Genomic DNA, 21,196 nt, shown 5'->3' on the forward strand with positions numbered 1-21,196 from the left:
TTATGCAGTGGACTAAGTCAAACAAATGTAGGAGAAACTCCATAACCTACACATCTCTCAATTGCTTTTATTTCCCTCTAGTTTGCTGTTACAAACCGGATCAAAAATCGATCCCGGCACATTCCTAAAAGGGAGCACTGGCTGGACTGGGCCTCAGAAAAATACTCAGTAAGTCAATATTTGGATCTGAAGTATTTTAATATATATTCCTCCAATAAGAGGTGAGCTTTCAGAGTATAACAGCTAGAATGTAGAAATGGATCAACTCTCCTCATCTTCATTCAAAATCACTGCAAGTGTCTCCTGAAGACCACTGTAAGTGTCTTCAGAGAATGTACAAAAAATACACCCCCCCAATTGACTTCAGTTTTTTTGTGCATGTGTGCTTCCTTTATGTAATGAATACACATTTTTGCAACACTGCCTGGGAATCGTAGTGCGAATACAGGGAAACTGAAGCTCCCAACATCAGCCATAGTGGAAATTTGTTTGTAAACTGTCCCTCTCCCAAAACAAAGCACCCAAGAACAGAAGAGTTTAGATCTGAACTAACCCAAGTTTGCCACCATGAGCACACTGTTCAGGAAGGTGCATCCAATTTCAGCTCTGTGGTTAGTGTGCCTCTATTATAGGCATGTGTTTGTCACAATCACACCTTACGATTTTAGTGTATACCTGAAAAAGTAGTGTGTTCCCTGATACTGAGATACATTGATTTGGTGCAGTGCATGTCTGTCCTACCCGTTTTCTTTGTTCCTCCCTTGTGCTTGCTATATTAGCTCACATTGTTTACAGTACATTTGCTCAAATATCCATAACCAGATCTGCCATGTGTGATTATTCTGCAGTAACTGGGTCACCCCAAATATGCATAGGCATAGCTCTCTTTGCATCAGCCTCCAAAGTCATTGCATCTAAAATGTTCCACAACGGAGCTGAACAGATTGAGAAGTACCTGAACACATCAACTGCAGAACTGGTGTACTTAAAGCATGAAAGTTGATATTAGGGAAAACACACATATTTTCCTACACAGAGTTCACCTCCATGCAGCAAAATTATAATGTCTGAGACTGTTGCTTGTAGACCTTTCTTTCCTACTAACCATTATTGCCTTTTGCTTTGTGTTTCCCTTCACAGAACCAACTGATAACTGAAGTTAAAATGGTGACACGGGTCCTGTTTCTCTTCATACCACTGCCAATGTTCTGGGCTCTCTTTGATCAACAGGTAATGTGCAGTACTATCTAGTGTGGCTTCACTGTACCCCTCAGCCCCAGTATCAAGATAATGCAGCTCCAGGACTTTTTTTTCAGAACAGGAGCAATGACATCATTGGGTAAAGCACCAGGGTAATTGGCAGACACACTTTGTTCTGGCAAGTGATTGAGCTAGTAATAAGGCTTTCAGGTCCTTTCCTTTAATGGGGTTTCTGCATTACAGTAGGTTAGTTTAGCAATTTAAATGGCAGTAGTACATCTTTGCAAGCTTGTTTTCATTTCTAATAAAAAGCTTAAGGCTACATTTCAGCTGGACTGAAGATCTTTTCTTAAATTTCAGCGTGCTTTGCAAGTTTAAACCTATGCAGCCGGAAGTAAACACCACTGTGATCAATGGAACTTACTCTCAAATAACTAGATATAGGGATACAGACAGGGTACAAAAAAACCTTAGACTTTATGGTGCCACAGGACTCCTTGATTAGCTCCTGCACTTCAGAATTTACCACTACACCACTGTGTATGAAAGTAAAAGGTGACCTTCACCGGTGACTTTCACAGTCTTATGTTCGGTTCTCTAGTTTTCTGAACTTTTTTTTAAAAGCTGTCATGAAAATTCATCAGCAAATTGCTCCAAACATGCACAATTTTGTATGCAGTTTTACCTCCTAACACATATCATTGCAATGCAATTTCCCGTAATCTAATGCATTTTTAACTTCGCCAAACCTTTATTAGGCATTACAAGTATAGGCCATGATAAAACATCCATATATAAAATTTTAAAATATATACAAATAAACAGCCACGTAAAATATGTAATAATGAGGATTTTCATTGGAATTGCTTCTCACTAAATAGTGCCAATAGTATCTAAGAGATACTATTGACAAAAACTCAGCCACCCTTGCAGTTACTTCCAGGTTAATGTCAGACAGATAGAAACTAATATTTTCACTGTGCCGTGATGTTAGACTACCCAAAAAAGGGGATAGCACATGTTTGTGTAGCTGGTTGTACAATGGACAGTAGAAAAGTTTCCTGTAATGCACACATTCAAGTAATTAAACAGAACAAAAAACCCTCTGATATTATTAGAGACCAAATTAAATTCAGCTTGTATTTAAAGGTGAACCTACCTAACCTGCACTTTTCACAACACTATGCAAACCAAAACACAACCACTGTTGGAAATTTTCACTTCTCCAAATTTTGCAATGCAGTTCTACAGCAAAGTAAAATATTTAAAAATGCTAGGGTAAAGTATGCAATAAAATGCCTATAGTGAGAACAATGTACAAAAATGCATTGGTCCCTCAGCTTTCGTCAAGAGCAAATAATCAAACATCCCCAGAAATGATAGACATTGCGGATGTTCTTTGAATGTGCCAGACACTGTAGAACATATCATTCTGTTTAAATTTTCAATGACAATCCCTACACATGTGGATATTTAAGTCCAATGATGTAGTGGGCATATATTTGCCCCACCTCCATTCCTCTTAAGAGATCCTGGGGCACATATACACTACAAGCCTATATCAAATTTATTTATACCAATTGTCACAATCAAGATAGGTGATGAGGTCCTACACACACTTACATGAGAATAAGTTCCATTGAACTCAATGGGACTTGCTTCTCAATAGACATGTGGTGGATTGCACAGATAAGCCCTTGAAGATGAATCCATCCCTAACTACTTATTTTCCTTTTCATTGAGAAACATTGTTTCCGGGTTTCTTACAGCATTTGACTAACAGAAAAGGTATGAATAAGATACTTCCTTGTGTGGGAAATATACATGTCAAGAACTGGGTATTGCTTAGAAAATCTTACATTTGATTCAATTTTTAAGAACAGCCTTCCTACCTTGGTTGCCTGCATAATTCTACCTGTTGCTTTAGCCTTTTCTTGGTTTGCTAAATGTGATTCTGTGGATTTTCTCCCTATTCAAAGGGTAGGCATTTAGGAAAAGAATTGGCAAGGTTCTGTTTGTGATAACAGATAAGGAGAAAATGCACGTGCTTTCATTTAACTGCAATTATTATATATGTTAAGAATGTATGATGAATGCATTTTCATGTTCTGAACCTTAACAATATTTCATGGCCCTTTTTGGTAATTTGCTATTGCTTTTCTTTCCAATGTTGGCCATGCATGCAGTACTCCATGGTATTCATTTTGATCTGTTTTCTCCTTAGGGTTCCAGGTGGACACTGCAAGCCACTAAAATGAATGCTGACTTTGTAAGTAGATAGGGTTCATTCACGATAATTATATTTCTTCATTAAACAAATTCAAGTCAGTAGTTTAAATTATGGGCTGGCAGTGTAATAAAGGGTCACACTTCTATTGATTTTAAAATAAGTGCATCTCTAACGGAACAATAATTATAGACTTAATGACTGGTGGGGGGCAGGACGGGAGAACAATTTAATATGGAATAGAAGAGATATGGAGAGTATCCTCCAGCAATTAATATATTTTGGCTCAGTGAGATTCTGAGAGTCCCTAAGGGAATTGCCATTTGCTCTTTAGCCTACTGTGTCATATTATTTATTTAACAAAAATTGTGTACTGCTTGATAATAAAAAGACCCTCTAAGCGATTTACAGATATATAAAATAAAACATCAAACTTTTCAGTAAAACCAGGTATTTAAAAGCTTTCAAAATATTATCAGATTAAACAGTAGCTAAAAATAGATAAAACCCATTACGATCATCTTCATGGTCTTCCACTTACTTTATCATAGTACAGTGATACCTCGGATTACATATGCTTCAGGTTACATATGCTTCAGGTTACAGACTCTGCTAACCCAGAAATAGTACCTCGGGTTAAGAACTTTGCTTCAGGATGAGAACAGAAATCGTGCTCCGGCGGCGCAGCAGCAGCAGGAGGCCCCATTAGCTAAAGTGGTGCTTCAGGTTAAGAACAGTTTCAGGTTAAGAACAGACCTCTGGAACGAATTTAGTACTTAACCCGAGGTACCACTGTATTGTCATGATTTTCAGCCTACTTTGTATTATTACCATCAGCAATAACAGTAATGTTCTGTCAAGGTAGGCAAAGCCAGCTCAAAAGTGTTTTCATGCAGTGGGTGGACAAAATAGGATCTTGGACTTCTGGCTGAAACTCTCTTTGACTAAGGTTATTATAGGAAGATGATGTCACAGCAGAGAGCTAAAGTCTACTGAAGCCTTATGGATGCAACCATGACCTATAGTGTGGTTGGTTCTGCCTCTTGGGAAAGGTGGCTGAATTATGGAAGAGCCCTTGCCTGATTTTGCAGTCTTTGACTTCTGCAAGTCTGAGAGGATGGAGGTCCTGCAAGGGTCTCATGATCTGAGTCCAAGAATGGTGGCAAGGCTGTGTCATTGCACTGGGAGGGCCCCAAATAAGATACTGACAGTTATCTCCATGGGGAAGTGGTCTGAATCTTGTCACCATTGGTGTCCACTGCTGTGCACTACAAGGTCTCAGAGGTCAGGGATCATAACACATGACCGGGCGATTGAGCAGGGCAGGGCTGAGAACATAGTTCCAGTAGAGCATGACTGAGGAATCAGACAAATGCTCATGATACATTATGAAATTCATAAATAGATACAGTCCTGTTCTTAAACAGTGTGTCCCTGTGGCTAGTCCCACGTCTGTTTAGAGATGTTGTCTAAATACAGTTTGGTCTGAAATGCAATGAAGTTTTCTGCTATGGGATCTCTGTTATGTTCGGCAGATGGCTTGCTTCTAAAGCATTGTTCCTTTCATCCTCCCGCATGTGTTAGCTGTCTGCTTCACTGATGTCAGTTCTGCCACAGTTCCCTTATTTTGTTTGCTAACCAGTTTCAATCCTTTAATTTCAGGGAGGATTTGTCCTTCAACCTGACCAGATGCAGGTAAGGCAATGGTTGTCAGTTAGGGCAAGTTGCTACTGTGTCGGAACTCGTATTGATGGCACTGGCATAGCACCAGCGATTCGTTGTTTAACCACTTCATCTATATAATTACATACTGTATCCTGGCATTCCATCAGCACCAGTTGTGAATTACTCCCTATGATGTATTTAGGACTGCAGCCTAAGTTACCATAAATGGCTAATATAATGCATCATTTGGTTTTTCAGTTCTTAAATCCTCTCTTGATCCTTGTCTTCATCCCAGTTTTTGACTTCGGGCTGTACCCCTTGGTGAACCTGTGCAAATTTAATTTCACGTAAGTACCTGAACTTTCCCCCCTTTTATTTAGAAAATGCAGTACAGATTCATGGATGCACATACTCTTGTAGGTTGAAAATGTCTAAGATTATTAGTCAAGCATGGATAATTTTATGATGGAGAGGTAACAGAAGGGAGAATCTCCTTCAATCTCTATAGCCTGTGAGTTCTAGGAAAATGTGGCCTACTAGTTAAAAAAAGATGGACTTTTCTGCAGCTTTTAGATATCCCCTCAAAGCAGAGGGACTGCATGCAAACACCAGCATCTTCTAGTTTTAGTGGTTTGTGGTGGGAGGCACCAGTATTTTTACAACCTTCCAATATTTTTCTGTCAAAGTAGAGCATCTTTACGTATTGAAACACTCTCCTAACTTGTGCTTCACTTCATTTAGGCCCAAGGGATATCCACACAAGCACAGATATCACATTTTGAAAATGTTGGTCATGATAGGTGCTCTGAGAGATGTGCAATTTATTTCTTACATGCCTTCAGCACTTGTAGTTCAATAACCCAAGGCAATTTTTCTGTCTGCTGCCCTAGAAGGGAGTTGGAGATAGATCATCAGTGGTGCTTTCCTCCACTTCACACATTAACTAAATGCCAAACAACGTTCCTTCCTAGAAGAGCTAAGGGGAAGATAATATGAAACTTGCTAGCACAGAGCATTTTTAAAATAGCTTATCAATTTGAATGGGCCTCGGTTATAGCCTCATAATAATATAATATGGAGGTTTTATGTTAAAAGAACAGCCTCTGTCTGTTCATATGGCTTAATGTGCAATGATCTTGGACTCAGAGGAATCGCATGATTCATCTTAAATTACACATTTTTTGTAATTAAGTTGTGTTTATTTACTATCAGACCCATTAAAAAGATGGCAACTGGCATGATCCTTGCAGGCCTGGCATTTGCAGTTGCAGCTGTTGTAGAACTCAGGATAGAGGTAAGCGCTGAGCAGCTGTATGAAGCAAAGAGGTAAAGATACATGCTTCCTGCCTCTGTGTACCAATGCACTACCCATCCTCCCTGGTATTGGCTCCTGAATACACAATTTTAAAATACTCTAAGGTTTCAGATCCTTATTTTGGAACAGAGATTGAGTGTCATGAATCTGTAGATCAGAAAGTGATCTGGATCTGATCTGGATCATTAATAACCAGAATTCAGGGAATCATTGTGATTATATTGTGGCATACTCTTTTAATTATGAAGCCAATTCCAAAAGAATATTGCCTTCAGACCACATATTTGACAGACATAATCCTAGCAATAGCACGCTGGAAGTCCTAACAAGTGCATGTTGCCTGAGACTCAGTGCCCAGGTCCAGCTCTTGTCCTTTGTGGTGCAGCTGTTGGTTCTTCATGCTTGGGTCCCATGCCAATCTGCTAATACCTGGAACAGGAAGACCACATGAGATGGGCAGATGTTTCTGGTTCATCTTGGATGAGTAGGACGTCTTCCTGGACAGTATACACACACACTTCCTGTTCCAAACATGAATGGTATAATGTGACACATGGCCACAAAGATGTGATGATCACATCACTAAAGGTAAAATCAGCCCTAAAGTTAGAAAGAAACCCACCTGTATGTATATTCTTGTATATATTACCAAGTAGAGACAAGCTCTGTGCATGTGTGGAACATACCTCTTTTACAGCAACATTTTTTAAAAAGTCTTTTATGTCTCTTTTATAATAACTACCAACCATCAAGATATCCATAACTAAGAGCTATGTTCTGTTGCTATTGTACAGCTTCAGTAAAGGAGGGAATGGGGTTTTCACTAACCAAGTGCTTAATATTACAGCTACCTACTGTAGTATTATAACTATGCACTTTATTTCCATTAGGAAAATGCTGTGCCAAAGCCAGTTTCAAAAGAAAGCTACATTCAGGTCCTGAATTTGGCAGACAGTGATATTGAAGTGGCAATCCAAGATTATGACCTATTTCGACAGCCGATCAAACCATTTCAGGTGAGCTTATTGGTTATTTCCTTGGCAAGATCATTCCTTTTCAAAGTTAATACTTAACTTTCCAAGATACCACAGACAGATACCACAGAAAGATGCTGTGAACTGCCGAGATCTATGGATGAAGGGCAGTATACAATGATGTTGTTGTTGTTGTTGTTGTTGTTATCATCACACCCCGTGATAATTATTGGTTCTGTGTTTTACATTCCATATGTATTTATTATTGTATGGATCCTTTCTCAGTCATTATGATAATGGTTTCTGTATGACAAAGAAAGCTTCCATTTCCTCATATATTCAGAAGAACAAGAAGATTTGACCTTCCTTCCCCTGTGTCTGTCCTACCATATGGAGCGGTGACACGTTTCTACAGGGCACTGTGCCTTTGACAGCAATCCCCATCCTCCCCAGCGTATTTCAACAAAAAAGCACAGATGGCTGACTATATTTACTTATAATTAGGGAAAAAAGGTTAAATCTTCTGGGATGAATATGTTCCCCAAAAAGCCTCTTTATATGATCTGTGTTTCCCATAGGTCACAGTCAGTTTAGATCTGAAAGAAACATGCTAGAACAAGAAAAATTAAAAGAAGTGCACAGGAAGAATATAAAGAATGGGGTGGTTAACCAAAAGCACTGAAAGTGTGGTTCTCTCCCCTTTTTCATAATTCCAGGGTTATCAGAAGTAAGTTCAAGCATGCAGTGTATCCAGCTGGCAGGCTTTCTGCATGATTTGCCACTGAAACTCAGTTAAGGAGAGAGTGTTATCATTTACGCTCCTCTTCCTTTGATTTGTTCGTACAGAACCTTGGGATTCATTGAAGAAGTCTGGGCTGGAGCTTGGTCATGTCCACCTTTTATATTTTTTGGCTTCCCTTTTGAAGTTGAACTTCCTGCCCACCTCATTCATCTAGATGTGAGAGCTAGTGGAGCGGAGCGGCTTGAAACCTAGGTTTCTTCTACACTAACAGTTCAGTCTGAAATTGCCATCCTTAGTTAACTCACCTTTTCAGAGAAAACAGATGACATCATTGGCAGAGTATTGTATTCCATTTTCTGTATTGTCCTCCCATTTTTGTTAAACTTGAATTGTTGTGGTGTGATGTGATGTGTGTGTGCTGTAAATTGCAGGGGTAATGTGTCCAGCATGAACAAATTGCTCTTGTTCCCATGGGATGGTTTTAGTTCCCAATTTTTCAAGTTTTTTTTCTTTTTACATAGTGAAATTACATTATTTTGCTATATAAAAATGAAAAAGAGAGAGACCATTAGTAACTAACATCCCTGTTCCACTGATGGAGCAGGAACTGACAACAAGAAAGAAGTTAAAGAACCCATTCAAGGGGCAATTCATCACTATTCTTCCAGCAGAAATTAGAGGAAAGCCACAAAAGGGCAAAAACTTAAATTAAAAGCACAGGATCACTTAAAAGATTCAACGGCCTATTTACTAATCTCCCACCTGTATAGTAAAACAGGCATAACCTGCAGATAGGTTCATACCTGCAGTGTGGGGACAATGGGTTGTATCCAAGGCAGCACCAAGGGTTGAGTCCCCCAACCCTTTTGAGCTGGTTTTGAGGGTGCTGGGGGCTGCAGGGGAGAGGGGAGCCAAGTTCTGTTCTGCTAGCCATATCCATTGCTCTAGCAGAATGGGAGTGTTGGCTACTGCCCAATAATATTGGTCTATTCAATGGGAATGTTGGGTCATTGACAAAATGCTTTGTACATTCTAGTATTACATAAATGCTAATAATCGTTCTTTCAGGCTACCTACCCCATGAACCATCTCATGAGTCTTTTTCTGACAAATTGCATAAAATCTTTGGGATGTGCACATGTGCACAGCTGCAAAGGTGCACGTTCACGGTTTATTAAGAAATGATAGATAAAAATAAACTGAAATTATTATTTTTCCCCATTCACAATGAATATATTGTTTTCTTTCTTTCATTTTGCTCAGGATCCTGCTGAGTACACCAAATTGATTCTGAGAGATGGCCAACAAAACCTTCATTTGAAGATACAGTATCAAGGATCATCTTTCATGTTTAATTCTACTGCCCACGAAAAGTCAGTGTACAGCTTAATTGTCTACAAGGTGGAAAGAAGCCTAACAAGCCATTTAGTAAGTGAGGAAATCGAGTAGGGCAATGTCAGATACTTGAGAAAATCCAACAACCTACATAATCCTGTAAGGAAGATTCCAGTTTGCAGACAACAAGCGGAGAACATTAATGTGCTGGACCTGATATCATCCCATTTTCTAATTTTTGCATTTTAAGTTTTGTACCTCCAGACTAGAGATGCATGCAAATGGCCTCTCAAAATTCTTCCTGTATCCATGGGGAAATAGCTTGAGAAACCATTTCACCAAATTAATCCAGGGCGAAAAGTTCTCCAAAAAATTATTGGGACTGGTGATCTGCTTTAAAGGTAGCACTAGCACAGCATCTAGCTTCCGCCCACCCCACCCCAAGAGGATTTCTTTTAGCCTAGCTATCATTTCCATTGTCTCCAACAATGCCCTGGTCCATGTGTCATTCTGAAGCATTGGTGGGGTGGACCATAAAAATGGTGAATAATATTTGGCGAAAAATCTTTCAAAGTGGCTTTTCCCCCTGGGTGGTTGGTGATAAGGAAAAAAATTCTCAGAAAAAATGTCTTTTGAAAATAAATTGGCTTAGTTCCATACCCAGACTAAGGGCTAACTTCCAAAAAAATTATCCATGTTCCTTGGAATCCAAAGCTATGATTTGATTTTGGTAGGCATAGTAGCAGATTGCCTCGCAGATTCTAAATAGGAAGCAATTCTCATCCTAGAATGAAAAGTATAGCATCTATTGAGCGGATATCACAATGCAATTAGTAAGAGATAACTAGTTCATTATCTCATCTACTTATTCATGAGGGACTTACGATTAATTTTGATGTCTTAACAAGTGGTACTGCCTCTGCTATCACTTCTGCTAGGTGGTTTTATAGCTTTTGAGATGCTAGACCCAATTTAAGCTGCCAAACACTGCAATGGGAGATCAGAATAAGACCTACTGGATGGCAAAGCCCTACAAAAAGAGTAGAGGACAAGAAGAAACTTTTTTCCAAAAGTCTTTCACATAAAATAAAGTTTGCAAAGAGGCTGTGGAATGGCAAATTGGATAAATCAATTAGGTGATGAGATATGTTTAATCACTGCTCTAACACGACACCATAGTAATTTGGAATAGAAGCCACCAAAATGACCGTACCAAAAGCCATCAGAATCATTAGAGTTACATTGGCCATTTGGAAGTACTAAAGCACTTACAATAAATCACTTTTACATTTTTTATTTTTAAAAATATAAGTTTTTGAATTGACAATGAACCCTGTGTTTGTGATTTAAATTTCTCCTTGTTTTCACAACAGACGCAAATTCTCTAGACTCTAGGCTCTTTGCAAATGAACAGAACAGCCATTAAGCTGACAGAATAGGCCACATGATTAAGCAAACTTCTCTCTTTCTGCAGAAATCTACATAGAAGCAGCAAAACCAGAGCCAAAGACTTAATGATGAGGCAGCTTTTGCTATTCTCTGCTTCTTGCACAATATAATTTGCATGATGATAGGCTAATGTTTTCTATAAAGAGATGATGGGCAAGGGAATCAGGCCAAAATAAAGGGGTTGAACTATATGATGTTGATGTTTGATCTAAACATTCTATAATAGTAATACTCTTTAAAGATGTAAGTACCATACTGTGGGAGAATTTCAATGAATGAGACCTATTAGCAGGATCTCTGCACAAACACTTCCACTTTGCAATGGGGCTCCCTGCTCCCAGCTACTCCCCCTGTGTTGCCCCCAAAATTGTCTCAGGGGTGGGGGGTTGTGCTGGGGGGGAAAGAGGATCATTCTGCCTGGCAAGCTGAAATATTTGCCCTTTCAGAACTATCACCTTAACACAATGTTGAAATCCTCCCCATGGAAAACTTGCCTTTGTTTATTAGCAACAGAAAAGTAAATCCCTGTGACGGGGTGAACTCCCAGTGCTCGGTCCCTGCTCCTGCCAACCTAGCAGTTCAAAAGCACCTCAAAGTGCAAGTAGATAAATAGGTACCTCTCCTGCGGGAAGGTAAACGGCATTTCAGTGCGCTGCTCTGGTTCGCCAGAAGTGGCTTAGTCATGCTGGCCACATGACCTGGAAGCTGTACGCCGGCTCCCTCGGCCAATAAAGCGAGATGAGCGCCGCAACCCCAGAGTCGTCTGCGACTGGACCTAATGGTCAGGGGTCCCTTTACCTTTACCTTTACCATGCATGCAGTCTTAAAGATGTTTACAAGTGTCCGGGCTGGTGCAGGACATTTTGATTCATGAGGCAAGGAACAACCAGATGCCATTCCCTCTTTCTATGTAGTACAGAAGCTGACTGGCCTGGCAGTCATTTTTTATTTCAACAAGTGGCTCATGTAGTATCCTCTGTGGCTGAGTCTAATGATAGAGCTAGTCCTGACAGGAGTTTAAGGTCGGAGGTCTTATTTCTGCAATAGAGTTTTATTTCCTCTCCCCATGACTCCCAACTTTCTCTCACTGTCTGCTGCTGCCCCTGGACCTATGCCTCTCTTTTCATTTTATTTCCCATGTTCTTATGAAACAGACATTTGGCCCTCAGTGCTTCTATTCTCAGGCTCTTGCAAAAGCTGCCACTAGATATCAGGATGTGCACATATTTTTTTCTGCATCCCCTGTTCATTAGCGAGACATCACAGAAGTCAACTAACACTTACCTGGGAATAAGGTCCATTGAACTCAGTGGGTCTGTTTCTTAGGAGATATGCATGGGGCTTGTTTTCAGTTTAAGCCCTGTTGCTTTTGCAAGACTGGTTATTTGTTCTGTTTGTTTGGTAGGATTCAGTAGGAGAATGATTGCTGCAGCATCTCCATATATTTGATGGCATCACAGCCACTGCCTGAAAAATTAATCATTGTTGGTTAGCACCAATAACTGGCTGGATCCGCTAGTGAGATGCTAATCAGCTTGAATTCATTATCAAGGGAAATGCTGCTGTGGACTGTTTGCAAACTAGTTGTTCATTATTAATCATGTTTATTTACTATTCCTTTTACAATTTATTGTCTGTTTACCAAATATAAGCCATGCAGCACTCAAAGGCCTTTTATAGACATGGAAGTGAAAAGGTTGGGAAGAAACCCTCTTCCAAAAGTCATTACAGTTAAGCGTAAAGGACTGCCCAGCTGTTGGAATTGTTACTGACAACTGGGGTCCTCTCACTAGTCCTGTTTGTGTGCCCTGAGAAAGTTCTGTGTAGCACACTCAGTTTATGGAGTGATATTATAGCGATTACAACCATTATCTAGCAACTTGCAGGTTAAAAAAATTGTTCAGATTTTAAAAATGCTATTTTGGATGAATATGTGAAAATTCAGCAATGCATATCTCTTCCCAGCCCTTTTAATGAGAAGTAACTGTGGTTTGTATCCAGTTGTATCCCTCTGCTGATGGAAAACTTCCAATAGTGGAAGGATGTAATTGGATAGTATCTTCCATTCTTTAGATCTGTGTGAGATTTCCCACCATTCCCCTCCTGCATCTTTCATCCCCTAACCTTCAGTTAAAAAACTTTATGCATTCAGTTTCTTAACCAACATGATCTGCTATGCTGTGGTGATAAAGCTTAGGCCTTAACCATTCTGTAGGAAATAAAGGTCACAGACAGTCCATTAAATATTCACCTGCTATTTAGAATTGAGAAATGTATATAAGGTGCTACGTACTTGTCTAGACCTCTGGTTTTCAACTGATAGGTCGGGACACCCACTTCAAGGTCACAGCCTGATCTAAGGTGGGTCACAATGGCAGCACTTCCACCAAAAAAATGCATGCTTAAAAATTAAGAACTGGGTCTCCAAGAGCATGTTTGGGTTAAAGGTGGATGGAAAGGTTGAAGAGTCCTGCTCCAGAGGCCCTCCAGACACATGGTATCACATGGACTCACTGCAATGCTTCAGTGTGTACTTCTCTACCATGTCTTTCTCAACTCAGTGCTGACCCAGACCCTGGTGATCTTCTCCACTCCTCCATGTTTTGTGGAAACTAAGGGCTTGTTCACACTTACCTTTTGCCCTGCACTTTAAAGCTCTGTGTCCAACTGTTTGGTTTCACTTTTTCATTTTTTGCCCCCTGCCGCAGGAAAACTCATCCTTTAATGCTAAATCATAACAAACAGTAATTTGGGTTTTCTGCTGATTGCTGTTTGCTCCAATTCAGCAGTAAAGAGTGGGTTTCTCAGGGGGAAGCGCTGGGCACAAAAGAACATCTGGATGAGCCCTAAGTGCAGCTGGTGAAGCACCTGATTTTGTCACAAAGTAGATAAATGCATGCCTGGGCAAAACAGGGTCCCATTTTAGCCTTTAGCTTTAGCGAGATGAGAAAGTTGCCTTGCCTGTCATTTGCACCAGTGCGAGCCGGGTAGGTTATGAATTGGATAGGAACCTTCCTACCAGAAATCAAGCCATATAGGACCTGATAAAAAGAGCATTTCAAACATCTCCTTCCATTTAATAAGTTCACATTCAGAACCAATGGTTTTTTAAAATTTTTTATTTACAAATTCTTTGCTCGTTAGAAAGCCTGCATGTAAGCAAAAACCATGTACTGATTTTGTTTTCCTTTGGTTTCAGATTAAAGATATGGGGGGAAAGCCATCAGAAGGCATGTCTGCTGTGAGGTGTGAACTGGATTTGGGTGACCTGTTTCTTTGCTGCTCTAATTCCATGCTTTGACAGAAGCCGTTAACACAGGCTCAGCCAGAGCTTGGGCCTCATCAGTGTGTTTCAAATGAAAGCTGTACTATATGGCAATTATGCTTGCTATGGCTGCACCCAGTGAGAGTGTAAAGGTAGGAAGTAGTAGGAAGAGTCTATTATCACTAAGCAGTGACCAAAGAAGAGGAGAACTTTAGCAGTAGGAAATGCAAGGTGATGGTGGAGGCAGGGAAGTCAAATGGTGCAGATACGCAGCTGCTGAATGGTTAGGAACAACCACTGCAGCAGTTCCCACTGAGCACTCTGAAGCAGCCACATCACACACTTCTATACAACGCTGAATTCAGTTGGCTCCTTGCAGCTGCTTCTCTCCTCCCAGGGAAAGGGTGCTGTGTTTTCTCCACGTTTTGTAAAGCGTTTGGACAAGATGCCTTTAGTGGGTCACTTTCCCAAGTGGGTCAGTCAATCGCCGTTTCCCTCTGGTCCCGATCCATTGTGCTCTCCAGAAGGAGAGGGAGTCTGCAGCTCTTGACAAGTGTTTAGCAAGTGTTTAGTGTTTAGCAATTCATGTCTCCCATGCCAGATTCCCCCTGTTTCATGTGGCACACACAGTTTTGATGTTGCTGCAGCAAACATGATTGCCGTGTAAACTGTGAAGAGGCTCAGAGAGACAGCTGCACTAGTGAGGTATTCTGGTTCAGTCTACCCAGTCTGGTTCAAGCTACCCAGAGTGGCTGGGGAAACCCAGCCAGATGGGCAGGGTATCAGTAGTAGTAGTAGTAGTAGTAGTATAGCAGTAATACAGTTCATGAATCCACCATGCAAGCCCGAATGGCATTAGAAATGCTTCCTTCAGAGTGGCCCAAGATTGAAATGTGGTCGAAGGGGAGTGACCTTATGTGAAGGATGGGAAACCATTTTGGTATCAGTGAACTGCAACTCCCATAATCCTTGACTTTTGGCCATGTTGGCTGGGGCTCATGAGAGTTGACAGGGGAGGGGAACCCGTGTCCCTCCACACAGAACTTACTGGGTTTTAACTCCAGTCATTCCTGACAACTTGGTTGGGGCCAGTGGGAGTTGGAGTCTCCAACAACATCCGAAAGCCAGCCCCCAGCCCCCCGCCTTACCCCACCAAAATAATGTTCTAAAGAAGGAAATGCAAGCTTGCCATATTGCTTATACATGTTCCTTATTTTATTCTTATTCCTGTAATGTGTCGTGCTTTTAAACTGATTAACTGAAGATAATTCTGAGAGTATTAATAAAGGAAAGAGCACCCCTTCCATCTGAATAACAATTCACATAATTCATTGGGAAAGTCATCTGTAAAACCTTACATGAGTGGAGACTTCTACACAGTCTGCTTATTACAAATGTTGTTTCTGTTGAACACTCTTTGGAAGGGAAAATACGTCTTTTAAATTACAACCTCTGTTAAAGCCTGTGATTAATGAATTAATCAATTGCAATAATTAATTCCATTTTTTCTCTTATCCTAATTATTGTTGTGTTGCAGTCCACTGCCCACCTCTAGGGATCAGAGCCTCCATCATTCTGCAGAAAGTGGCGGGTGGGGTGGGTGGAATCCCGGATAGTTCAGATCTGTAGCCATTAGACCATAATGTTTTTTCTTTCTTTGCATTGTGCAAGGAGTAGAAACAGTCTACACTGTGCTTACCTAAAAGGAGCAGGGAACAACTCACTTGGTTTACATGGTTGCTGATGCTCATTCGGTTCTACTCCTTGGCTGCAAGGAAAATGGGAAATATATGGAAAGAAACTTACCATTTTGCATGAGACTGGACAGATCTATTCGGCTTACTTAGGACTTGGAACACTGTAAAGTTTATGGGAAAACTAAATCTTCATTGTTGAGTTTAACTCCACTTTGGAGATCTGGCATTGTACCCAGTGCTGGTGTTCCAGCCACATAGCAGACTTCGACTTGCACTTCAAAACTTTCCCCTCCTCTCACCTGTGCAACCTCAGAATCTGCTTTAGAGGGCTGAGGAACCTTGTGGAGTAGATTTTGGGGGTGCAGAAGGAGGGGAGGAAAAGGGGCTGTGCAGTTGGATTTGACTGGACTAGATTGGATACAACCAATGGATTCCAGGTCAGGAGGATGTAAGGAATTACAATATGCTATTCAGGCGTTCTGTTAAAGTTTGGGTGAATAATATGAGGATGTCCCTGTTGGCTTCACCCTCAACATTTCCATGTTTAGAGGAAATCCTCCCCACAATTGGGAACCCTACACAGTCCTTTAATTGACAAAGCCAGACCAAACCTGGGAACTTTAGCATACAAGTATGTGCTGTGCCATGGAACCGGCAAATTTTCATAAACTGTGCTGAGCTGGGATTTATCCAAAATGTTCCTACAGTTTCTCTACCCTCCCAGATGAAATATTTAAGATATATTGGGATCCATTTCACCCTCCCAAAGACATATTCACCCTGTCTTGTTCATAGAGCATTCTATTTAAATTGCTAGCAAAAGTAAGCCAGCACACAAAGGAATAGATAGAATTTCAGGAGGGAGGACACTGGAAATCATAATGCAGGTTTGTGTTTCGTACCAGTGTTAGAAATTCCATTCTGATTTGTTGAAGTGAGGTCTCTTTCAAATCAGCAGATGTCAGGCTTGCACAGTTAGTAACTCAAGCCAAATGCAGCCATGTATGGTGGCTCACCAGGGTCACAGCGAACCTCCTGTTCTGCTGCCTGCCTACATAAGAAAAGATTAAGGGAAGATATGGTAGCAGTCTCTCCAGAAATGTGAAGGGATGTCAGGCAGAAGATGTTCTCATTGCCCCACTAGAACCAGTGGATGGCAGTTCGCAGGGAAACAACACTCTTGGCTGTTAGGAAAACCCTGCTAATTGTAAGAGTTGTGCAAACTATGTAAAAGGCTGCCCTTCACTGGATGTATTTAAGCAGGAGGTAGCGCACTGCCAGAGATGCACTGAAGGTTCTGTATTGAGCAGGAGTTGCACCAGGTGACCTTCAAGGTCCCTTTCACCTCTGTTGACTGCAAAACAGGGTAGATTGTCAAGGACCTGGTGGGCTATGCTCAGCTTGGTCAGTCATGAGTTGTGCAGGTCTGATATAGTTGCATAACAGTTGCATAACAGTTGCATAACAATTGTTGTTCAGCATCCTGTTTGGACAGATGTTTGGGCAGACGCCTTGCTGAGAATCACAAGCATCAGAGCTTACTAGCCACCCGCTGCTGTACGTCCTCAGCATGGAGCCATAGTGATGCCCCTGAACTCTGAGATTTTGTTATTTTTCATAAAAAAGTAATCATACAACTCTGGAACTTATCCAGTGCCTTCTGAAAAACATAGTGTTTGCCTAATATAGCCAATAGAAAATTGTTCTTTCTGGAGTGGTATCATGAAGGAGAGTAATGTTTAGCACCCTTGACTAAGGTTTCCATCCCCCCTCAGCCATCCCATCCCACTGAGTTTCTTAGATAGAATTACCCACACAAATCATTTTATTTCTCCTAGAAAGGAAAAGGGCATCATTGCATTGTCTCGAGGGGTTAAATGTATAGGGATACTGTAATCTGTGATTAATTGGTAGTATTTCTGGCTGGCAAGACTATCATAAAAATTAAGAGATAGATGAAGCCCCCTTTAAAAAGAGATTGCATGCCTCCAGTGAAATATCTGATGCTTTCTTTCGCTTTATTCACTTTCTGTCATGATGAAATCAAGTTTCCTTTCAGATTCATTAATTCTTTGGACCTGGATGTCAACATCACTCTTGGCAATGAGGATTTTGTCAGTATTAACAAAGGTTACGGTGTTTCAAGCTACAGGACCCTGGCAAGGGGAAGGTGAGATGCTGTCAACATTTCCATGCTCTGAGCTAGCACCCATTTCCCTTTGGGGGCTCTCTGTGATATCTCTGGGTCAGTTCACTAGAAATTTGGCTCTTCCTTGTTATTATAAGGTATGGTTCTAGTCTAGTTTCCCCATGTATATCTTCCAAATACCTTCCCATCCAAATAATCAGATGAAGTACACAGTGGGGGTGTTCCAGGCTAGGCAACTCAGTGGATAGCCTGTACTCCAAGAAGCAAACAACAACAACAACAACAAAGCTCCACTGAGTTTAAGAATGAAGCTCATATAGAGCTTTCCCAGCCTGAAATGACTGCATGGAATATCCATAAGTGATCATGTAGATGTATGATGGGATTAAGCACTACCAGTCCAAGGCAGGCATCACAGTTTCCCACATAGTCCATAGCAAGGAAATTCAGCATTGTGACAGTTCTGATCCTCTCTTGACAGCAAGGAAGGACCATGTGGTACAGCTCATGCTCTGCAGGCAGAAAGTCCAAGGTTCAACTCCTGGCATTTGCAGTTTAGAAGTTCAGGTAACAGGTAATGTGAAGGACCTCTGCCTGAAACCATAGAAAGTCATTGCCAGAGTGAACAATACTGGGCCTGATAAACAAATGATGTGATTAATCCTTCTAGTGTGGCTAGCAGGAGTCCTCCAAGCTCTCACACGGGTCTTTAACAGCTTTGCTCTCAGAGATCTTTTAACAGGAGGCTCCCAGGATTGAACCTGTGACCTTTTGCCTACAAGGCAGATGCTCTTCCACTAAGCTGTGGTCACTTTTCAAGAAAGGCATGTTCATTGTGCATCTCATCTTCCTCTTGAGTAAATTAGTATGTGTGGAAAAGATGAGTACAAAAAGTTATTCTTCTTCCCAGTCCTTATGGTTGGTAAGCCTTGCTGAAATTAGTAAAACCAAACCAGGCATCTGGCAAATCCGTATTGCTTCTCTGCAGTTTTGCCTACCTGCACATGCAGAACAGGGTCTAAGATGTTTCTTCTTCTTCTTCTTCTTCTTCTTCTTCTTCTTCTTCTTCTTCTTCTTCTTCTTCTTCTTCTTCCCTGTCTTTAAAGAAAACCAGAGCAGGAAAATAAAGAAATAAAAGTTTCAACAATTCTGGCAATTTACTGTACAATGCAAAATAAATGCACAATTGGTTTTGATCAGTGCTCTTCTTCAGCTGTCCCTAAAACAATAGCTGTGAATATTAAAATGCTAATAACACACTGTACTTAACACAGAACCAGAAACATGGGTTATACAGTGCCCTCAATCAGCTTGAAGGATCTTGTTAATGGGTACACCCTGTGCTTTTCAGTCATGAGTGACTAACCAGGAACTATTGTGTTCCCTCTTTGTCATATCAAGATACAACAATGTCAAATGCAGAGTGGGAGCAGAAGAATTCATCCTGCACCTGGGCCTTCTTGATTTTGGAGCTGCATATACAGTTGTTATAACAAATGTAAGTTGCCCGTTGCATGCCATTTCCAGCCAAAGTTCAGCCACTGAAGTCAAGGCTAAGCCACGTACATGTCTCCCACATTGACCTCAGTGGGTGTCTGGCTGAAATCCTATGTGGATTTATTAGGGACACGGGTGGCACTGTGGTCTAAACCACCAAGCCTAGGGCTTGCTGATCGGAAGGTCAGGAGTTCGAATCCCCACGACGGAGTGAGCTCCCATTGTTTGGTCCCAGCTCCTGCCAACCTAGCAGTTTGAAAGCACATCACTGTGCAAATAGATAAATAGGTACCGCTCCAGCGGGAAGGTAAACGGTGTTTCCATGCTCTGCTCTGGTTCACCAGAAGCGGCTTAGTCATGCTGGCCACATGACCCGGAAGCTGTCTGCGGACAAACGCCGGCTCCCTCAGCCAGTAAAGCAAGTTGAGTGCCGCAACCCCAGAGTCGTTCGCAACTGGACTTAACTGTCAGGGGTGCTTTACCTTTACCTTTTTAATCCCTACTGAACAGAGTGAGATTTACTTCTGAGTAGTCATGCATGGATTGCAGGTCTGGCATAGTCCTCGGCATGGTGCAGCAAATGCAGCCCACAGATGCCAATGACAAAACTTTTTTAAAAAGGCCCTGTGCACATCAAGCAGCTGCAGCCTCTACTTAATTTCCTCAGACACCTCTTGATCATGACATAGGACCCAGAGGCATTCTGGGAAAATTAAGATGGTGGCAGCTGCCTCAGTGTAGAAGAATTATCCTTTGTCTACCCAGAAACAAGCCCCTTTGAACACTTTGTTACTTTCTTCTGAATAAATATGCATAGAATTCGTGATAAACACACTGATGAACTGATGGATGAATGAACAGACATGAATGGATAGACACAGCCCAGCAGAAATTAAATTTTTGCTCTTAATTCTTGAGGGTCTGACATAGATTGTCCAGTTTTTTGTTTTTGTTTCGTTACTGAATATTTAATACTTCACTGTTTGTTATCCATAGCTCTATCAACTGTTTCTTGGGACACAATATGAGACTGGCCAATCAGGAGCAGGAATTTCCAATACTCATTTATTTATCCCATGTCCACAATGGAAATCAATCCGGCAAAATACAATTTGTATCCACTATTGTTCTTGCTTTCATTTCAAAAATGATTTATTGATTAACACCGCACACACACACACATGCATTTGCATTGGATTTTATTCGCATTGAAAAGAATGGGGTGGAATAACATAGTGACAACATAACTTATACAACTTAATTATGTAAATTACATTGGTTATGTAATTTTACTGCAGCAGAGAGTGAGACAAATGACAGTTTTTGACAGAAGTTGAACTGCAGCAGAATGGAAACAGTGCTGCATGCAGTGAATACAGGGAGGAACAGAAAGCAATGCTTTCTTTCATCTCTACTGTGAACAAAAATAGACAAGTAAAATTTATCACACATTCCAAGCAATGAAGTATACACATATGTATTCATCATTTCTATTGTGTGAATTAGTCTTTATCTGCAAGTAGTTATGTTCTGGATTGGTAGAGTTGGTAGATGTGAAAGACCTGAAGTAAATGTAATTGTATTATACTGAGGAGCATGTATTGTGCATTTATGTATTGCAGTCAGAATAATGGGGGATCTAGATTTATAACAGTATGAACAATCAAGAGTTTAGCAGTAT

General features: G+C 40.9%; 1 protein-coding gene across 2 annotated transcripts in view; it reads left to right on the forward strand.

Moving 5' to 3' along the window:
- Positions 1-21,196, forward strand: part of SLC15A2 (solute carrier family 15 member 2) — a 69,688-nt gene that overhangs the window by 42,360 nt on the left and 6,132 nt on the right. For both annotated transcript variants that reach the window (XM_053403736.1, XM_053403725.1), the window contains 11 exons: positions 82-168; positions 1,141-1,230; positions 3,425-3,469; positions 5,090-5,122; positions 5,351-5,439; positions 6,305-6,386; positions 7,298-7,423; positions 9,387-9,551; positions 14,107-14,153; positions 17,929-18,039; positions 19,420-19,516. In XM_053403736.1, coding sequence (XP_053259711.1) covers positions 82-168; positions 1,141-1,230; positions 3,425-3,469; positions 5,090-5,122; positions 5,351-5,439; positions 6,305-6,386; positions 7,298-7,423; positions 9,387-9,551; positions 14,107-14,153; positions 17,929-18,039; positions 19,420-19,516 — 972 coding nt within the window. The remainder of the gene's footprint in view (positions 1-81; positions 169-1,140; positions 1,231-3,424; positions 3,470-5,089; positions 5,123-5,350; positions 5,440-6,304; positions 6,387-7,297; positions 7,424-9,386; positions 9,552-14,106; positions 14,154-17,928; positions 18,040-19,419; positions 19,517-21,196) is intronic.

The sequence above is a fragment of the Podarcis raffonei genome, chromosome 1 (assembly GCF_027172205.1).
Source record: "Podarcis raffonei isolate rPodRaf1 chromosome 1, rPodRaf1.pri, whole genome shotgun sequence".
Classification (NCBI taxonomy): Eukaryota; Metazoa; Chordata; class Lepidosauria; order Squamata; family Lacertidae; genus Podarcis; species Podarcis raffonei.